General features: G+C 57.1%; 1 protein-coding gene across 12 annotated transcripts in view; it reads right to left on the reverse strand.

Annotated features, from left to right (window-relative positions):
* ASTN2 (astrotactin 2) overlaps window positions 1–19,607 on the reverse strand; it is a 331,775-nt gene that overhangs the window by 83,399 nt on the left and 228,769 nt on the right. For 11 of the 12 annotated variants that reach the window (XM_072025073.1, XM_072025071.1, XM_072025070.1 and 8 more), the window contains 3 exons: window positions 13,286–13,551; window positions 3,843–3,976; window positions 2,637–2,785 (listed from right to left, as the gene is read on the reverse strand). In XM_072025073.1, the coding sequence (XP_071881174.1) occupies window positions 2,637–2,785; window positions 3,843–3,976; window positions 13,286–13,551 (549 nt within the window). Of the gene's footprint in view, window positions 1–2,636; window positions 2,786–3,842; window positions 3,977–13,285; window positions 13,552–17,750; window positions 17,844–19,607 lie in introns of those variants that run through there. The other variant, XM_072025082.1, reaches the window with a different exon arrangement.

Below are 19,607 nucleotides of genomic sequence, written 5' to 3' on the forward strand. Positions count from 1 at the left end.
GTCTTCTCCGCTGGCTCCCGAGCAGAGACGCTCTCTCCGCGCGCGGTGGTGTTGAAAGCGTGGTTTGTTTCGCACACCAGTTCACCTTGGGAACTGCTCCTATTAGCATCAGACGGTCCAAGGGCCGTGCACTTCCAAGCACCAGTAAGAAGCCTCTTTATGAGCCACGTCCAGCCAGGGGGCAGCCGACCCACGCCAGCTCCCAGCTGCTTCTGCCCCATCCCAGGAGCAGGGGGGCGCGCGTTCCACCAGCCCCCAGCCTCGCTCCTGACTCAGCTCCAAGAAGAAGAGGAGCAGATATTTTATGGCTCAAGGGAAAGGCTTCAGCCTCCAATTGCAAAGCAAGGGGGAGGCTGAGGAGTTTTGCAAGTATGGGAGCCTGGAAGCTTTTTGCAGGGGGGGCAGAAGGCAGGGGCCAGGTACCAGCCAGAAGGGAAGCCTGCCACAGGGCTGAAGAGCACAGCCAGTGCCAGGGAGCACAGTAAGAGGTGGCTACAACTGCAATAAAAAGACACAGCCATAAAAAAAACTACATGCTTGAACACAGGAGATCCAAGGGATGAAGAGCAGCAGTCTCAAGAGCCTTCACACCTTGCAAGATCCTCCCAGCACTGCCCAGGGAGCACCTCCAGCACCGGGAGCACCCTGCTCCTACCTGCCAGCAGCCCCAGGACTGGTGGGGAAGGAAGACCTGACAATATCCATAAACCCCTCCGTATCTCCCTTCCTGCAACCCCCTTCTAGGGTTGACTTCATTTTCTTTTTGTGTGCATGCTGCTTGGACGGGATGGAGCCGTGCTGCAGTGTCGGGTGGGTGGTGGTGAGGAGGAGATCCCTATGGCTGGGTTTTGGGTCAGGGTGAAGCAGTACAGTACCAAGGAAAGCCCCCGAGAGCTGTCGCAGCTCTGCAGACCTACGCAAGGTACTTGCAAGAGTCAAGTCATCTGGTGAGAGGGGCCTGGAGGGTAAGAAAGGAATGAAGGAAGGAATGTTGTTTGGTTATAAACAGCGCAGAGAAAGAGGAGAGGCTTAGGATCGGCTTTTCTCTTTAATTGGTAATGGGGTCATTCTGTCCTGAACAGTCCCCCAGAGCAGGTAGAGGGGAGGGCAGCTCCTCACAACGAATTCAATCGCCTAACACATGGCGGTCATAAAAAGAAAATAATAATAATAATAATCTGCCTTTCCTACTCTGGCTGCCAGGCAGAGCTCCAGCCACTTCAAAGCAGCAACCCCACATTTCCCCGGTCTGGCCTCACCTGACCGAGGTGTGAGCAATCTGGAATCCCCATCCCAAACACGGTGCTTCGGTGGCTTGTTTTCCCTCCCCGTTACTGGAGTGTGCCCCTCCAAGACACAGAGCAAGACTTCTTCCACCCTTCACCTTTTGTACACCAAGGAATAAAGAAAGTGGAGGCACAGCCCTGGCAAGAAGGTGCAGGAGGAAGTTTCTGCAGGGTGGGACTGATGTGGGAGCAAGGAAGCAGAGCTCCTTGTGGGGGTCTCCAGCTCTCCCCAGCAGGAAAAGTCCAGATCTCATGGAACAGAAGCTTGCACCTGACGGTAAAAGCAGCCACAGCAGCACCAGCCCCGTGCCCACACTCAGCTGTGTCCTTGCAGGCAGCCTGGCCACGCACACCTTGCCACAAGCTGACCGAGCCCAAGCTTTAAACCAAGGAGGTTTGAATCACCACAAGCCCTCGCAATGCCTCGCTCCAGCTGCAGGTGGAAACCTCCTCCCGCAGCCCCCCCAGCCAGAGGTGGGGGAGCTGTGGTACTGCCTGCACCTGTTTTTTTTTTTTGCAGAAGGCAGCTCCAGCTTCAGCCAGCACCAGGCTGCCTCTGGCATCTCCCACCAACCTCTTTAATGAGCTAAACCCAAAGTCCTTGAGCAGAAAGCAGCAGGAGGTTTTGCCTGGTTTTCCACGCAGCAGTAGCATCACGCAAGGCCTCCAGTGATGTTTTCCGAAATAAATCATTGATTCGCTCAAATCCAGCTCCGTCCTTCACATCCTGCACCTTGCCCAGCAGCTCCTGGAGCACGGCTTGAATTGCTGACAAAGCCTTCGCAGGGCACAGAGCACTCAGCCCACGCCTGAGCTGAAAACTGAGCTCCAGCCCAGGGAAGGTTCAGGTTCCCCTGGAGAAGTTATGTGCTGCTTAAGTGATCCCTCTACACATCGCAGGCTTCGGATTGCCTTGCTGGCTGCGCAAGGTAACTCGACGTGTCCTTCTAACCACCAGCACGCAATCCTGTGCAGCCCTTGGCTGCTGTATGCTGACCTTCCCCCTGCACCCAGCACCCCGAAGCACTTCAGGCTGATGCATCAAACAGTCAATTCAAGTCATTTCAACCAACAACTCCAGCTCACAGCTCCCCTATCCAGAAAAAGCAAATCACTTCCTTCTGCTACACTGTATTTTTGTTTTTCCCCTTCCCCTCCTATACCCATCTCCACAGAAGCCTTCAGAAACCTCTCCTGGAGCTTCCAACAGCACACCTAACACCTCTGCTCCTTGCACCTTTCTGCACACAAGCAGCAGCTCCGAGGAGGACCCCATCAGGGCTCAGCACCATGCACACCGCTGTGCGCCCTCTGGAGCGCACAGAGCCGTCCCGCCGCGGCGCCACCCACCTGTGTAGAGGTCGGTGTCTGTGTACTCGTCCACTTTCTTGTGGTGCAGGACGTAGTCGGACACCTTGGTCCCGATGGCAGGCTGCACGTCCAGCCACTCCAGAGACACCACGGTGCTGGAGGGCTCCACATTTGGGGACAGCCGCAGGCTGGGCAGGAGGAAACCGAAGAGCACATCAGCTCCCCTCCCAGGGGATCCCCTCTCCCAGCAGCACAAACCCCAAATTCTCACCCTCACACACAGGGACACACACACAGACCATGGGAACAGGGGGGTGAAGGGAGAGCAGGTATATGGGCAAAAGAGAAGCTGCCAGCTGGGTGCAGCCTGTTGGGGTTGGTGTTCTTACCTCCCAGCTCCTACAAGAGCTTCGTACAACCCCAAATGTGCTGTCTGCAGGAGGGCTCATCGCCTGGGAGAGCTGCTGGAGCTCAGCAGCTCCACGGGGAGCTAAGAGCCAGCTGCCCAGGAGCAAGAAAACAGGGGAGGACCCAGCTTAACCTCCACGTAGCCCAGTGGGGCTGAGCCTACACGAAGGGAGGGCCCGGGCTGCACGGGGAGCGAGCAAAGAAGGGGCAGGTGTGGCCGTGAGCTTACCCAGCTGCAAACGAGCAAGCCTCTGATGGGCGTGAGCAAAAGGAAAACCAGGGCAGCTGCATGCAGAGCGCTGTGGGGACCAGAGTGGGGTACAGGGGCAGGCAGAGCAGCTTTGGGCTGCTGGCCGTGCTAGCACAGAGGTGCTGCAACACAACACAACACAACGCGGGGCTACGGAGCGCCTGGCTCCAGCATGCGAGCGTGTTTGTTGAACTTGGGGTGGGAAAAGACTCCCCTCTGAGGATGTTGGCTCGCTAAGGTGTTCTGCTCCTCGTGGCTCGCTGGAGCCAGTCTTCCTGCTTTCTCAGCTAATTCCCCATCACTTTGCTCCTTATTTGCTCTCGCTCTGACAAGCCGCAATGGATCGCGCTGTAATTCCATTTCTTTCAGCATTTGAAATCCCGTTCTCCGAGCCCTGCTAATCGGGTGATGAAAATCTGGAAGGAAACCTTCCAGGGGCCACGGCCGGAGCCAGGATATCCTAAAGGCATCACTTAGGCAGCGAGGCGCCCTGGCCCTCAGCCCTGGGCTCAACGATGCAGGGCAGGAGGTGCCCGGGGGCTGAGCCACATCCCATGGGACTGGGGTGGGGATACGGGGATACGTACATGGGCTGCGGGAGGGGGCTGCAGTTCGGCAGTCCGTTCTCGTCGAAGGCGTTGAGGTCGCACCTGCACCAGTCTTCGATCACGTCGCCTTTCCCCGAGCACCAGTAGGAGCTCATCAGGGCGCCCTTGAAAGCCTGCCGGGAGAGCACAAAGCGTGAACGTGTGCGCTGAGGACACGGGGAAAGGCGGCCAGCAGCTCGGCCGTGTGCACAGGGAGGGTTTTGGGAAATGCTGGGGGGGTTTAGGGTCCTCCCTGCATTGTCCCGGGTGAGGTGTTTCACCTCCCTGGGCTTCAGCTCCCTCATAACAGCGATTGGGGTTGGGGCTCCCCCTCTGTGCTGCTGTGGGGTGGGGATGGGAAGTGTCGGCACGATGCACAGAGGGCTCTTGTGGTGCACCGAGCTGCCCCAAACACAAACAGGAGCCCCTTGGTGACACAGGACATCGCCTCTAGGGGACCTTCCAGTGCTGTTGCAGTAAAACTTTTCCACATGTCCATGCCCCAGGTGTTTCTGACCCCATGCAGTGACCCCACAACACGCACCACTTCCATCCCTCAGGTTTACACACGCTGCCTCCTGCGAGCAAACCGATGGTTTATTCACTCCCATAAAGAATATTCACCAGAAAAAAAATGCAGTATCAGAAAAAAACAACCCCAGCAGGTACCTGTGGGTGCTCTCCAGCTGGAAGCCTCCCCTCTGCAGCCTGCCCTCAGCCTGCCCAGGAGCTCCCCGCAGTGCAAGCTGACCCCAAAGCAGCGCCCACCCGCTGCCATCCGGGGCTGAGCCTCTCACACTGAGCTCCCCAGCCTGACCCCACGGAGCCTCCAGCTTGGGTTGGGGTCCCCGTGGTCCAGGACGGGGCACCCCTCACCCCAGAGGCTGCTCGGCTCAGCCTGAGTGGTTTTACGGTGGCTCCTCCTGCTCCCTTTTGCCTGTCCCATGGGCATCGAAGCCAGCACCTCTCCCCGCACACAAACCCAGCCAGAGCTAAAACCGACTCCGCTAGAATACCCACCCCACCACCGGCTCAAACAAACCTCTCTGTGATGCCTTTAACCTTTTGGCACGCACATTTCGGGGCCGGGCTGCCTTCCCAGACCCTCCTTCGTGCCCGGCAGCGCTGCAGGAGCCGCTGCCTGCGGATGCCTGGCCCCGGCGATACCGCCCGCGCTGCCGGGTCGCACCCTGCAGATAAAGCGTGCCCTTTGGGGGGACAGGGACAGCTCCGGGGGATGTGGCATTTAGCAGAGAACTGTAGGAAAAGCGCCGTCCCGGGGACGTTTATGAAAGGAGAAGGTATAAATAGAGCCTGACGTCAGGGCTGCTATTGTTTGGGGTCGTGCCGCTTTCCCCAAACACACCGGCACCTTCAGCGCGGCGCCTGCCTCTGCCGTACCTCTGCTCCCAGACATTTACGGAGCGGCACTGTTCCAGAAGGGGGAAAAAACACCGAGAGAGAGAAAATGTGATGTTATTTTATTTCGTTCTTTAGGAAGTAATTAAAGCACCGGGCTGGAAAGGGCATCACAAAGCAATGGGACGCGTGGAGGGCAGAAAGGAACCTATCTGGCACACGGCTAGATGGGTGTGGGTGCGTGCCCGCAGGGACTGCAGGGTCTGTGCAGGACAGAAGCAGAAGGAGGGCCACAGGAGCGGCCCCTGGGCTCCCTCGGGGGCTGCAGAAGGCACCGAAGCCCCTTCGCTGGATGGATGCAGGCAGGAGGCAGCGGCCGTGCTGCCTCAGCTAGCTGGTGCGCTCTGCGCACACAGCAGGCGGTGGTGACAAATAACTAGGTCGTCTGAAAAAAATCCAGGATGACAAAGAGACCAGGCAGCGGATGCTCTGCGAATAAGGGTCTGAAGGACAGGCGCAGGGACAGCTCCTCTCCTGTGCCAAGCCCAGAGCCTCGACCCTCTCCAGGGGCCATAAGGGGGTGTCAGGAGGGTCCCTGTGGGGATGTCCAAGGGAACGTGTCCCACCCCGCGTGTCCCCCATGCCTCTGCCTGCTCCCTCTGCCCTGCCCCGTCCCCATCACCCACACAGATGTGCTGTGCCTCCTCCTGTCCCCACAAGCTCGCTGCCTGCAGATCCCTGTCCCCCTGCCTGGTCACAGCAGCAGGCTGGCACTCTCTGTGCTGTCACACCAGTGGCACCGCTCTGCTGTCACCCCAACCCCGCCACTCAGCACGCTCCCTCCCTGGCCACGAACCCCCTGCACAACCTTCAGCCTGGGGAAGAAATCCCACCCGCCCCATCCCTGCCCTTTTGCCAAACCCAAGAGTCAATCCTTCTTTTCTGGGTGTATTTTTTTTTTTCCATGCTAAGTGCAACACTGGATGAGCAATCCCCTCCGCTGCGCCTGCCCAGCCTTACCCACGTCGTAATTAGATCCTGCAGGTACCCAGCCGTCATCTGCCTTGTGTCAGCCCTCGCACAAACAAGGTTAGCAAATCGATGCGGCCTCCAATTGCAGGCTGCAGCCTCCCATTTCCCAACCCTCGCTGACGGAGGAGCGGCAGAACAGCACACGCTGGTGCTCAGCCTCCCCCAGTGCCCAGCAGGATGCCCAGCCAGGTGTTTTCAGGGTTTTCCTGCCTGCAAGGGTGGGGAAGTGGCAGGAGCAAACTGAGGGGGAAATAAGATTGTGCAGAAAGGAGCGCCTTGCGCATGGAGCTCTTGCTGTGCCCTCTGTAGGGTCTCCTGCCTGCCCCTTGGGGATGCTCGCTGGCCCCACAGAAACTCCAGGTACAAATGAAGGGTCTCAGGGAGCTTTGGGAGCTCTGTCTGTAATCCTCCCAGCCCTGAAGCCAAGTGTCCAGACCAAGCCCGTGCTTCTTTCCCATAGCCTCACCCAGGAGCCCGGTGGCAGAGGATGACCAAGAGCAATGGACAACAGATGCAGGGAAGGTGCTGGTCGCAGAACATGCAGACACCGAGAGCATCATCCCCTGTGGGCATCTCCTGCCCTCCCTGCCACCTCGCTCAGCAGCCTGCAGCCTCCCCTCCACGCCAGGAGGCAGCAGGCACAGTTATGAGCCCGTCTCCGGCACCTCCAGCTCCTCAGCGGATGCCTGGCCGTGGTGGCCACACCAAGGCAGGGAGCCATACAAAGCCACCAGGCTCTGCAAGGGCTCCCCGGGACCAGCTCTGCCCCCTGGCCGCGCTGTCCCTGCTCTGCCAGCTGCATCTCAACGCCCCTCCGTGCCCTAAGGCAATTTTGTCTTTCATTTAAAAGTATCCAAATTGTATTGTTTGCCTGTGAGTCAGCCCATTTAGTTTATGTCCTTCAGTGCCAGAGGGGAAATTTATGAGATGAGAAACTGGCTCAAAACGTTTATTTTCTAGATGACGAGTCATGCCATTAGATATATAGCATTATGAATCATAGGAACAGCATCTAATTTGCTCTTAAAGGTATAATAGGTCTGACTCCCCACACCCATGCGCACACATATATCGGATTGATAGCTCCCCCATAGGATGGCTAGTTCATTTGTTTTGACATGAGCAAGACTTACAGGACCATAAAGTCCCATCTTACCATAAGTTAAGCCTATTCATAAAAAAAAATATTAGGAAATGAATGATCAGCTAGGCACATTCATCCTACACTCGATTGCATATGGATCTATCTCCTGTTGTTATTTGTGCTCAGGGGGAGGCCATTTGGCCCCGTTTTATAGCTCAGACGCTCTGCAACGAGCAGAGAAGAACATTTCCTCTTTGTCCTCTGTTAGACCTAGCTGCAGGAGGGAGAAGCAGCAAGTTATTTCTGACCGCGGGCTTGCTGTTGACATCCCCGGAGAGAAAAATTATAGGACACGAGGAACACTGCAGGTCAGCATTTGCAGGATGCAGCACGCAGCCCGTTGTTTCCAGATGGGGCACTGGGAAGGGTGTGAGCTGGGTGCTGATCTCCCCTCGCAGATCTGGTCTTCTCCATGGCTGGTAGGGATGTGAAAATCTGGCCTAAGTGATGCTTTATGTCTACGTTTCTTTATGGTTGGTGGGCACACCTCAGTTTCTGCTAGAATTAAAAAGGAAATTCAGGGAGATGATGGAAAAAAAACAAACAAACAAAATGCAAACAAGCAGGAGGCTGGAGGCTGATGTGCTGCAGGTACCCTGGGTGAACCAGAAGCTGGGGCTTTGGCACACTGTGGTTTGTGCATTGCCTTCCTTCAGAAGTTTTTCTTTGAGGCCACCGATGAGTGCAGCTCCCCAGCGCTGCCACACTCCGTGCAGCCTGTAGCTACCGGCAGTGCTGCCTGTTCATCAAGGGAAAGGAGAGCAGGGGATGCAGGATCAAGCAGGCATTTTACAGCCTGGCCGGGATGCTATCACCACGACAGGGTGGCTGGAAGAAAAGCTTTCCGTGCCCTTACAGTGAGGCTCACAGGAGATAAACGCTGCTCCTTAGTCGTCTAGACATCTCTGGGAGGAGGAAAACAAACAGAAAGGAGGAGGAAAATGAAGGATTTCCCAGGCCAGAGACTCTTTCCAGGATCACGCAGTTCGCGTCTGAAAGTCTGCTCCAGGTTCGCGGCGAAGGAGGATGAAGTTTCCCCGCTGCTGCTGGCAGGTGATCTCATCTGCTGCTGCTCACACCCTGCCTGCCTCCGGCCGCCGGGCCTGGGGGAGCAGCATCAGCAGCACTTCATCCCGGGAAGGCTCTGCAGCGGTCTGCCGGAAAGGTCAGGGTGCTGGAAGGGACCCAGGGTGGGCAGCATCCTGGCTTCTGGCAGCGATGGGAAGCGAGGGAGCAGCAGAGGACACCGTAAAAGCTGGCAGCGGGGGAAAAGGAGAGCCTTCGCAGGGCAGGGAGCGGCCCCGTTCACACCTCGGCTCCGAAGCTCCCCCCGGGGTGGTTACAATGCCTCCATTCTTCCCCCGCCTAACGCGAGTCGGATGTGGGCTGGAGCTGCGTCGGGATGCACAAGTGCCGGGCTTTGGCACGAGGAGGAGGACGGCCAATTAACAGATATTCAAATAAAGCAAAACCAAACCCAAAAGCCCAGACCAAAACAACAACAACAACCAAAAAAAAATAAATAAATCTCACCTCGACAATACAAACATTGTCCCCGCTCGCCCTGGCTCCCTTTCAGGTTTTGGCAGTGGAAAAAGAAATCACTGGCACCAGCTCCCCGCGCCTTTGGAGGCTGCTCCGGAAAAGACACAGGGAGGGACGACGTTCTGCGTGCGGCGCTGAGCCTGGGCTCCTTTCCCCCTGCTCTGCCCTTCGAGGGCCACGTCCCCAAGGCCACGCAACAGGGACACACAGAAAGCTCCCTGCCCAGGTGCTGGAGAGCCCCAGCGTGAGTCTTGTCTGCACAGATCAGGGTGGGCTCCCCCTCACCCCGACCAGTGAGTGGTGGTGGATGTCTGAGGGGTGTTTCACCCCGTTACGGGCTCTCAGTGTCCCTCCGGGTAATTCAGGGCTGGGGTAAAGGCACAGCGGTGCTCCAAGCATACAGCCAGGGTAAGGCTCCGTCCCACATCATCATATGAACAGCAAGTAGGAGACAACCTTGACCCTGAGATCTGACCAAATCCCACCGACAGGAGATGCCAGAGCCATCTGCACTTTGCACTTGTGCTGAAATGCAGCCGTCAGGGCAAAGCATGCACCCGGGAAGGGTGCAGAGATCAGCAGGAACCAGGGAGGAAAAGCGGCACCGCTCTCCAAAACCACTGCCACCATCTCACCACCACCTGTACCTCTGCTCCGGCACACGCACACCGCTGGTGCAAGCATGTACAGGTGGCGAAGCAGCTCCTGGCCACACGGAGAGCCCTGGAGGGGTCCCAGCCACGTGCTGGGCACCTGTCAAGCCCGGTGGAGACAAATCCCGGCCAGCCCCACGCTCCCTCCACACTGCGGGCTGGGTTGGGTGCGCTGCGAGGGGTTTGTGGCTGCAGACGAACGCTGAAATTACTCAATTTTCAAATTAAACGAAGGTCCTAGGGGTCTTCTAAAATCCAAGCTCAATGTCCATTTGTCTCCTTAAATACAAGCAACGGGGCTTCAGTGCATTTCCCCAGCAGGAGCAGGATAAATCTCTCCTGCCCGCCACCCTCTAAGCACTTCTGCAGCTGCTCCGCACGAGCCGTGGGGTTTGTGTGTGTGTGTTTGTGCTGGGAGGAAAGGGAGGAGGGAGAACAGCGCACAAAGCAGACAGAGCTCGCTGCTGAAGGCGCCTGCCCCTGCCTCCCCCAGGTCCCAGGGCCGTGTCGGGGTGGGAGGGATGGGGATTTGGGTGTCCCCGCTCGTCCCGGGGAGCCCGCTGTCTCCTCTCGGTGCCTCTCGGTGATTATCGAGGTGAGCTGGGCTCTTTGTCAATCCCACAGCTGCATGGGAGAGAAGCGTTTTGCCGGTCCCATGGGGTGAAGCTGGGCAGGATTATCTCGGTGGAGCAGCGAGGAGGAGGAAGGCCACCAGAACTGGCTCTCTGGCTGGGGTGATGTGCAGCTCTCCTCTCCTTTGGCTTTGGGACCTTCACTAGAGGGAAACCACACAGAGCCACCAGGTCTCTCTTCTCTCCTGGGCACTTCTTTCAGCAGAAAGGCACAAAATGGGCAGAGGCTGGTTGCTGTTGGGTCTGCCCAGCCACGGACACGGGTGCAGGTTTCTTCCACAATCCCACAATGAAGAATCTCCTCCAGTTTCACCCGGACACAGCCATGGAGGGATCTTTGCTTTAACCACTCTGGTGCCTGCACTGCTACAGGGCACAAGCAGTTGTGATGGCTACAGAAAAGCCATCCAACAACGCTCTCCAAAAGGTACCTGCACTTCTGAACACGTTTCCTTGGCCCACACCTCTTCTCGCCCCCCTCCCCAGAAGCTTTGAGCTCCTGGGGCAGCTGAGATCGCCTTTCAGGAACGTTTTCTTGGACAAAGCCTGAAATCGCCGTGTGTCCTTGGATGGCAGCAGCAGCCTGGGATGTCCCTGCCCTAGCACCAGCGCAGTCCCCAGGTATCAGTGACCGTGCAAGCCCTCCAACAATGCTGTTAAGCCACAGAGGGAACCGTTTACACTGCCGGGGGCTGACCAGAGGCTTTGAACTGCAGCCATAAACCAAAATTCCCCCCGATCAGCCACAGCTGAGGGTTTCCTGATGCTTACGGCACAAATGGCTTCGGAGGAGCGTTCCCTGGGCAGCACGAGGCAGAACCTGACTCCTGGAGCCCTTCTAGATTTCATGTCCTTGCTTCAAAGCGAGGAGAAAACAGCCATCCCCAGCTACGTGGAAATAAGCAGCTTTCCAACCTAGTTCACGTGGGCAAGGCAATATATTGTCACCTAATCTTTCTCTTGGAAATGCTCAGTTTTAGCTGAAATCAAACATGCATGCATACAAAAAAAATAATAATAATTAAAAAAAAAAATCACAAATCAGCCCAAGGCAGACACTCAGCCTGGAAACTTAAATCCCAGCACTTAAAGTCTGGCAAGGTCATCAGAAACCCAGCACAAGGCCCTGTGCACGAGGTAGCTGTAAATTTTAACCAGTGTGTAACTCCCTTTGCTGAGGTGGATGAACAGACACACCTCCTGCAAGCCATGGGCAACATTTCTTTACCTGCAGCCTGCCTTATCTCTGCGGCCAGGCTTATCATAGAAAACTTCAGCAGAACCTCATAGATCTGAGCATCCCTGAGCAAACCTTTCCTTCCTAACGACCTTTCCAATAATGTGTAACAGTCGAAGTGTACATACATGCAAAGAGAAAGATCTGAATTTTTGGGTTGTGTGTCCCCCCCTTCTTTGTTTTTTATTTGACTTCTATGAGGGAATTGGGATCTGACTGCAGTTCCTATGGGGTCAGCCTCTGCTCTACCAGTTATTATCCACAGAAATGGGGAACAAACAGCAGGACAGCAGGCAGGAGAGCTGTGAGCTGTGGATGCTGCACTGGGAGGGGAGGGACGTGGCCGGTCTGGTGTGGTCCTGTCCCCAGCCTGCCACCCCGATGTCCCCCCCCCTGCACAAAGGGACCCTCCCGTGCTCCAAACTGCAGCGTCCAAGTGCTCACCCCAGCCATCTGCAAATCTTGTTTATGCCACAGGCAAATGCCACACTGCCAGTGCCTGGGACCACCCCCAGACTGCAAAGTGATGCTGGAAAAGGGAGTCGCACCCTGCGGGCCTTGCACCAGACCCTGCTGGCAGCACAGCCCCCTCGAGCACCCGTCCTGGTGCACAGAGCGAGGCAGCGATTGAAATCTGCAGCTTCACAGCACGTTGGCAGGGGAAGCAGGCACACCTGCTGGGTCCCACCATGCAGGGGATGGCTTCTCAGAGCAAATAACCTCCTGCTGGTCTCTCTCTCCCCCCAAAAAACCTGACCACTGCCAGCTCCACCTCCCTGGGAGAGGCTGGGGAGGTTTGCCCATCGCACACCGCTGGCAGGAAGGCTCCAGCACCCTGCCCCGTGCAGGCAGCACCTGGAGGTTTGCTTCTTTGGGGTCTGCTTTGTTTGTTTGTTTGGTTGTTGTTCTCCCCAGCGCCTCGGTGGACAGCACAATGCGGGCAGTCCTCCAGCTGCAGCCGATGGGACCAGCCCTCTGCTGAGCCCAGGGAGGAGGAGGAGGAGGAGGCTGGAGAAAGGCAGGCTGTGGCTCCCCAGGACAAGGAAGAGGAGGAGGAAGGCACCCTCCAGGAGGAGGAGGAGGGCGCTTTGCAGCTCTGGCAGGGTGGCATTGCTGCCAGGGCACAGGGCTGGTGCTCAGCAGGGTCAGTGTGGGTGCCCCAGGTCTCTGCTCGCTGTCACTGACAGCCCCTTCCCCGCACCTCACCCACCTCTCACCCCACAAAAGGAACTGCCATCCTGCTGCTGGAAGGATGCTGCTGGAGGCACCAGGAAAATTAACAGATGGAAGAGCAGGAACGGGATCAAGGGGTTCCCAAGGAGGACCAGTCCCCATAAGGGTGCCAGGAGAAGCCTGGCAGCTCTTTTGCCCGTGGATCTGGGAGAGGGGGAAGAATCATTCTTGGTGGTCACACCTCCAGGTTGCTGGGATTGCTTCCAGACCTGCAGCCCCATGTCCCACCCATAGCTGCTGCGCGCTGGCTCTCTCCCTGCATCTTAATCAAGTGCAGGCTCGGTGCTAATAAGTGACTTTAAGCAGGTCTGGCATTCCTGGATTTGGGGTTAGGGGGCTGCAGAGGGGGTTGGGAGGGGATTGCAGGGAACAGAGAAAGTGGGCAATAAATCTCCAGATGATTACCACTGAAGTTTTCACAGGAAGGAGAGGAGCCCAGCCCCAGGGGAGGGTCACCTCCAGCTTTGCTGGTCCCTCCTGGAGTAACAGTGACCTCCTGTGGCTGCGGGCCCGTCCCGAGGGGCTGCTTATTCCCTCCGGCTGCGCTCGTGCTTCCCCCACATGGAGACAGAGGCAGCTCCAGGGTGCTCCACCACCCGCTCACTCACCTCCCTGGTGTCGTTGTCCTGGATCAGGGCGTACAGGGGCACCACGCGGTTGATCTCCAGCAGCACGGGCGTGGGGCTGAGCTGCTCCTTGCCCGGGCGCCGGCACAGGTGGCAGGTGGACGGGCAGCGCCCCTTCTCCTCGCAGCGGATCTCCACGCCGGAGATGAGGTGGTCGTCAGACAGCATCTGTGCAGTCAGCAGCCCCGAGAGGTAGGTGATGAATGGCATGGACTTCAGTTCCTTCTTGTTGCCGAGCTCCGTTGTTTCTGGTTTAGAGAGAGGGGAGAAAATAAGCAGGGTGAAGGAAACCTCAGCATGATCCTTTCCCCCAAAGCCAAACTTCGTTGCAGCCAGGATAAATGCAGCTGCTGGAGGTGTGGGCCAGGTGGGAGCAGGAAAACAGAAAGGTCGAGGAGAGGAGAAAACCAGGGCTGGCAGGTCACTGCTGGGGAGCAGGTCGAAAGCGGGAGCATTTGCAGCCAAACACTTCTAGAAGTGACCGTGTCCTCATTCCTCTTTTATTTGCGATTTGCATCTTCGCTTTCTGCGCTTTGCAATGAAACAAAACCACCCGAGTGCATCTTCCCTGCCAGGAGAAACCTCTCCAAAGGGACTCGTCAGGGACCGAGGGCCCTCACCCCACCCCAGCACCTGCCCTCCCCGGTCCCCGTGCCCTTTGTTTGGGTGATGCATCAGGCAGGGCACTGAGACTGAGCGAAGGCAAGCAGGTTTGGCATGGGATGAAGTCCCACGGCAGAGAGGCTCGGTGGCAGAACAGAACGGTCTCACCACAGGGGGAACAGACGGGAGCATTTCCAACACCGAGCTGTCGAGACCCTGCTTTTAGGAAACATTCAGGACTTGGAAACCCATGGTGAAGCTTCCTGGTGCTCTAATCCACGGGGAGAGAAACCCAGAAAGACTGACTTTTTTTTTTTTTTCTGACTTGGCCCAAAAGCTCAGTGAGGTCCAGGAAAGGATTGCACCTGGAGATACCCCGAGATGAGAAGGCAGGAGTCCCATCTTCGTGCTGTACGCCGCTGATTTAACTCTTTAATCAGAGCTCTCCTCTTGGGTTGACTGAAGAAGGAAGACCCAACCTTCATGGCCTACAGAAGAGAAACCTTTCTTGTGCTGTGCCCAAACAGGGCTCATGGCACCAGATGGGGACGGATGCTGCCTTCACCAACAACTTCCCCATCCTGAGAAGCTGCTGCAAAGGAAGGAGTTTTGTCTCCGTGCCCTCGGCTTGCAGTGACATGCAGCTGATCTGGCGAGGCACTTGTCAATTAGAAATCCAAATAAACACAGCATTCATTCATTCCTCTCGGAGCCCTTCGGGCTAGGGACAGCCCTTCCCCTTCTGCCAGGCTGTCAGGGAACACTTACGTGCGCAGGATCAAAGCCGTCACGGGAAGACGAGCAAATTCCAGGCAGCCCGTCCTCCAGTGGGATTAGGGGGACAGTTGCTAAGATAAATTAAAACAAGGCGGTGGCGGAGGTGTCTCTGTATCTGGGAGGCACTGGGATATACAGACATGGAAAAAGAGCCTCAGAGCTGGCTCTTGGAAAGATTGTCTTCTGGGAGAGTGGCTCCAGGCAACTGCATAAAGGAAAGCCATGGCACTGCTCAACCGGGTGGCTCGTGGAGAGGGAGGCTACGAGGCAAAGCTTGAGCCTCTCCTGGCCTCTGGATCAGACCAATTCTTGTTGTAACACAGCCACTGAAAGGCACTTAGAGGAAGAGGAGAAAAAAGACAACAGTGACTGTTCAGGCTGCAAAGCTTGTTCACCAGAGCCCAAGCAGTCAGCTCTTCCACGGGATGAAGTTTTGGAGTCACGCAGTAAGGGAGAACACGAGCACACAGCAGAAAAGCCGAATCACTTCATCTCACGATGGCAATGGGATATCAAACCTTCCTTCCTGAGCCGGTGGCAGCCCAGGCTGGGTGGGGATGCTTCATTTCAGGAGCATTTCTGGGCTCTCTGCTCTGGGCCTCTCTGCCTGCGTCCCCTCTGCTTCGGAGAGCACGGGGCACGCGGTGCATTTGTGCATGGTGCTTGTGGCCTCGGGGGCTCTCAGAGTACCAACAAATACTGCGGGGTGGGATGGATACGCGGGAAGAACAGCCTCCCCTGGTCCTCCTCAGCTGCCACCTCGCTTTGGAAGGAGCAAGCTGAGGTGAGTAAGGAGTAAAATAAACCTTTGAGCATGAGTTCCTCCCTGCAGGACAGCTAACCCTGCTGGGACATCCTGCCCCTCCATCCACCTCCTTTATCCTCCACTGCCAGGAAACGGCACCGGTGGCAGGGCGCTGGAGGTGGTGGCTGAAAGAGCTCTCCAAAGGGACAGGCACGAAGATGAGGGCTCCTCCATCCTCCTAATGGAAACACAGGTCGGGCACAGCTGTTCGGAGCAGCAGTCACCGAATGGAGCTGCACACGGGGCACAGCAGAGGGCTGCAAATAAAACGAGGTGGAAAAGCAGCGGCTCCTCGGGGAGGCTGCGTGCACAGCACAGCTCCCCGCTCTTCGCAGCCACCTTCTCAGCCACAGAAGATTGACCGTGGAGCCAGGTGACGGGTGGCAGACTTGTCAGCACGGCGGATTTCATAGGTGAGGTGGTAACGGGTGTCTGCATTTAATCCTCTCCATTGCGGTTGAAGCTCCAAGCACTTTGGGGAAAGGAATTGCTTTGTAGATTGGGTTCCCAGGGCCGGGAGGGGTTACTACAGCTGAGGTTAACAGTTCAGGGTGCTGGAAACTAATTCACGGTGTTCCCTCGTACTGCAGAGGCTCTGGGTACAACTCCAAATGAGGAAAATGCAATAGGACGTGGCTCAGCAGAGGGAGACGGGCTTCACTGCCAGCTCTTATCCAGATGAGCACTTGGAAGCCATCAGCACTGGAGAGCAGCTCCTGGTAGCTTTTGTGGAATGAGCTTTGGGGGCTTAAGTACAGTCCTAACAAAATAATCCCCCCTTCCCTGCTATTAAAACCTATCTGAGAGGGCCAGCAGCGCAACCTGCTCACCAGCCAGCTCCTCCAGGGCCGGGGAGAGGCGGTGTGGAAGTGCTGCCCCTGGGCAATGTGCTCTGGGATGAAAGCATCAGCCCCAGGTGCCTCCAGGCTGCACTCATCCCTAGAAAGCTGATTTCCTTGGTGGAGAGCGTGCTGCCCTCTTCCCAGCCACATCACTTGTCACTCGCAGCGACGCACAGAGGAGTTAGTGAGATCTGGGAGGTGTATCCCCAAATACATGGGTTTGTTCCTGGACCTGATGCTGCCCCTTGGGCCAAGGGAGAGCTGAGGGGTCCCTGTGCCTCCCTCTCCCCTCTCTCAGAGGGAGGTTTAAGGGATTTTCTCTGCCGCCTGCACGCACAGCTCCGCTCCTCAAAGCAAACCCAACAGGGAGCTGGAGAAGCCCCCACACTCCTGGAGCCTTGCTCTGGCTTTTATTACCTCGGTGCTGCCGAGGGCTCACCAGCAATGAGAGCCAGCTGACTGGCTTCTGCTGGGACTTACGTACGCGTGGCCCAGCCCTGCTGCTGCTGAAGCCGAAGGAAGTTTCTGCTGTTGGACTGGAGAATCAGAACCAGACCCTGCAACGTAACGCTGCAACACCATGTGAACTCAACAGCACTCCTGTTGTCTTCACTGCAAGCTGGGCCGAGTCAATTGAGCTTCATTGTTCAGGTCCACGTTGCACAAGCCCCGTGGGTAACCTCCCCGAGCGCTCCTTCCAAGCCTCTGCCTCCTTCTCAGGGAAAGCCTTTGCAGGTGAGCGCTGCTGGGGAGCGCTGCAGGGCCTGGCAGCACGGCGAGGCTCGGCCACGGGGCCTGCAGAGCACTGGGAGGGGGGGACAGGGGGATTCCTTATCGGCCCTTGCATCTGGACGTGCTTTCATAATGCTGCTGGAGACTCAGTGAGTCCTGGCAACATCTGCTTGGAAGCACAGCGCCACGGATGTGGTTAGACGCATCACGGCAACTTGTGGGAGTTATTAGTTTGTTTGTTTGTCTGAAATATGTATTTAGAAAGAAAAAAAAAAACAAAAAAACAACACAACAAATAAAATCGCAGCCTTCCGCTCAGCGTCCAGCCTTGCGTAAGGAAGGAGGATGAGCAGCACGGGGCGGGCAGAGGCACCGGCTCCGTGCCCCACTGGGACTCAACAACCCTGCAGCAAGGCCTGCAGTGAGCACGGTGCCTGCTGGGGACGCAGCACTTAGAGACATGGGGAGAGCCTCACAGCATCACCTCCTGGTGCTGGGACATGAGGGAATGTTGGTAACACTCCTGCTGTAACAACCACCAAACAGAGCACCTAACTTTGGTGCCGGAGGGCTCTTCGGTCTTGAGGGCTCCCGGGAGGCAATGGTTTTGCTCATGGTCCAGCCTTTTAAGCCATGCCTTTTCCAAAAGATCCCGAGTCATTCCTAAACCGGGAATCACTCCACTTACCACAAGAATGCAGCCACATCAGGGGTAGGATGTGGTAGCTCTTCAACAGCAGAAAAGCTTGGAACAAGAAGAGGAGGAGGCTCTCCAGCTGACGCTGTGAGAAAATTTAAGGAACAGACCCAGGTGGAGATACCTCTGGGTTAACCCTGCTGACACCCACAGTCTGATCAGCTGGGACTAATTTAGGCTCTGCATTCCCACACAAGGCAGAGGACATTCTGGCCACCAGCTAGGGATTTGGGTGGGGATTTATGGCCAAGACGGCTGCCGGTTTGCTACCTGGCGGAAAAACACCCCATTTGTTTGCAAATCCATCGAAGGGGAGCAAGAAAGGAAATCAATAGGTGTGTTTGCCTGGGAATTTCTCTTGCAGTGAGCTGTGGTCAGAGCAGCAGCCGACGGGGCTGTGCAGAGCTTGGCCGGCTCCATCACTGCCGGCTGGGGCGATGGCCGGGGAACCCTCTCGGGGTGCGTGGGGCCATGTGCACGGGAAGCACGGTGCCAGCCCCTGCTGCCACCCAGGAAACACCATAAGGGCCGAGCCACCCATCCGCCAGCAATACCTGCGTGTCTGGGGCTCACGCACCAGCTGTGGCACACAGGAGCTCGCCGAGGAACCGCGAGCAATGCCTCCATCCATCCCTCGGCGTGGCATCCTGCGGGGACGGCACGGGCACTTTGGGGCTGGGCATCACCTCAGCCTGTCCGGCAGGGACATGGGACTCGAGTGCATCTCTTGTGCCGGTGCTGGCAAGCAGGAGGGTGCCCATGGGAGCCCCCCCCGAGCGGGGTGGGCTGCGTGTGGCCGTGCCAGCGGTGGGGCTGCAGGGGCAGTTGTGGCCAGCTTGGTCCGTGAGGACCTGCTGCCCTCTGGTGGCTCTCGGGCTGCAAAACGCAGCTCGCAGCCCTTCCAGCCCCTCGGCTCTCGCCCCCAGGGCTGCCCCACACCCTGGGGAGCTGCTCTGGCAGCCCCCGGGAGCAGCCTCCTCCCTTTGGGGCTTCCCGACCCTTTCCCACCCCCTCGAGCCCCCCGTGCCCCCTGCGTCCCGCTGCCTCCCTCTGCGGGCACCCCGCTCGCCGCCCCTGCTCTGCCTGCTGGTTGCAGCTGACACACCACAGAGGAGATGTTCCTGAACACCGTGAAGAACAGCTTTGCAAGTCCAGGGCATTCAGGGAAAGAAAATAAACAAATAAATAAATGAAAAACCTCCAGGAGGGTTTTTAGGGCACACAAACAAACCCCTCTAGAAGTGGGCAGCGCGGGTACCACCGGTGAGCTCATTGTTACAAGCCCTGCAGAGCCCAGCACTGTTCCCGCTGCCTGTGCTGGTTCATACCAAAGCCCTGCCCTGCTCACCACATCCTCAGCATCATCGTGGTGCCTGGTCCCTGCCTCCAAGCCACTGCAGACCCCAAGGACAGCTCCACAACCCCCAGATCGCTGCTGTTGGCTCCCATGGGCTGTTTGCTCTGTGTCCTCCCTGCCCTTCCTTGTCACGGTGCAGGGTCCCCGTGCCCTGACACACTGGGTAACAGCCTTGGCTTGTTGTCACCACCTCTAACCAAGTCCACAGAGTCCTTTGCTTTTTTCTCCAGGATGCATTATAGGATTATTTCCTCATACTGTTCATTTTCAGGTGTGGGAGCCCTCACAGAATCTGCCAGACCACGCTGGTTCAATCCTAACATCCACCTTGATGTTAAAATACATCACTGAACACCCTGTAAAATACATCACTGAACAAGCATCTCCCATGGACTCCCAGGGAGTTTCACCCTTTGGCTCTTTGTCCCTGAGCTCACTGTGGTGCAGCCCACCACGACACGGGGCATGGCATGACCTTCGTTCAGGGTCAG

The sequence above is a fragment of the Anas platyrhynchos genome, chromosome 18 (genome assembly GCF_047663525.1).
Source record: "Anas platyrhynchos isolate ZD024472 breed Pekin duck chromosome 18, IASCAAS_PekinDuck_T2T, whole genome shotgun sequence".
NCBI classification, from domain to species: Eukaryota; Metazoa; Chordata; class Aves; order Anseriformes; family Anatidae; genus Anas; species Anas platyrhynchos.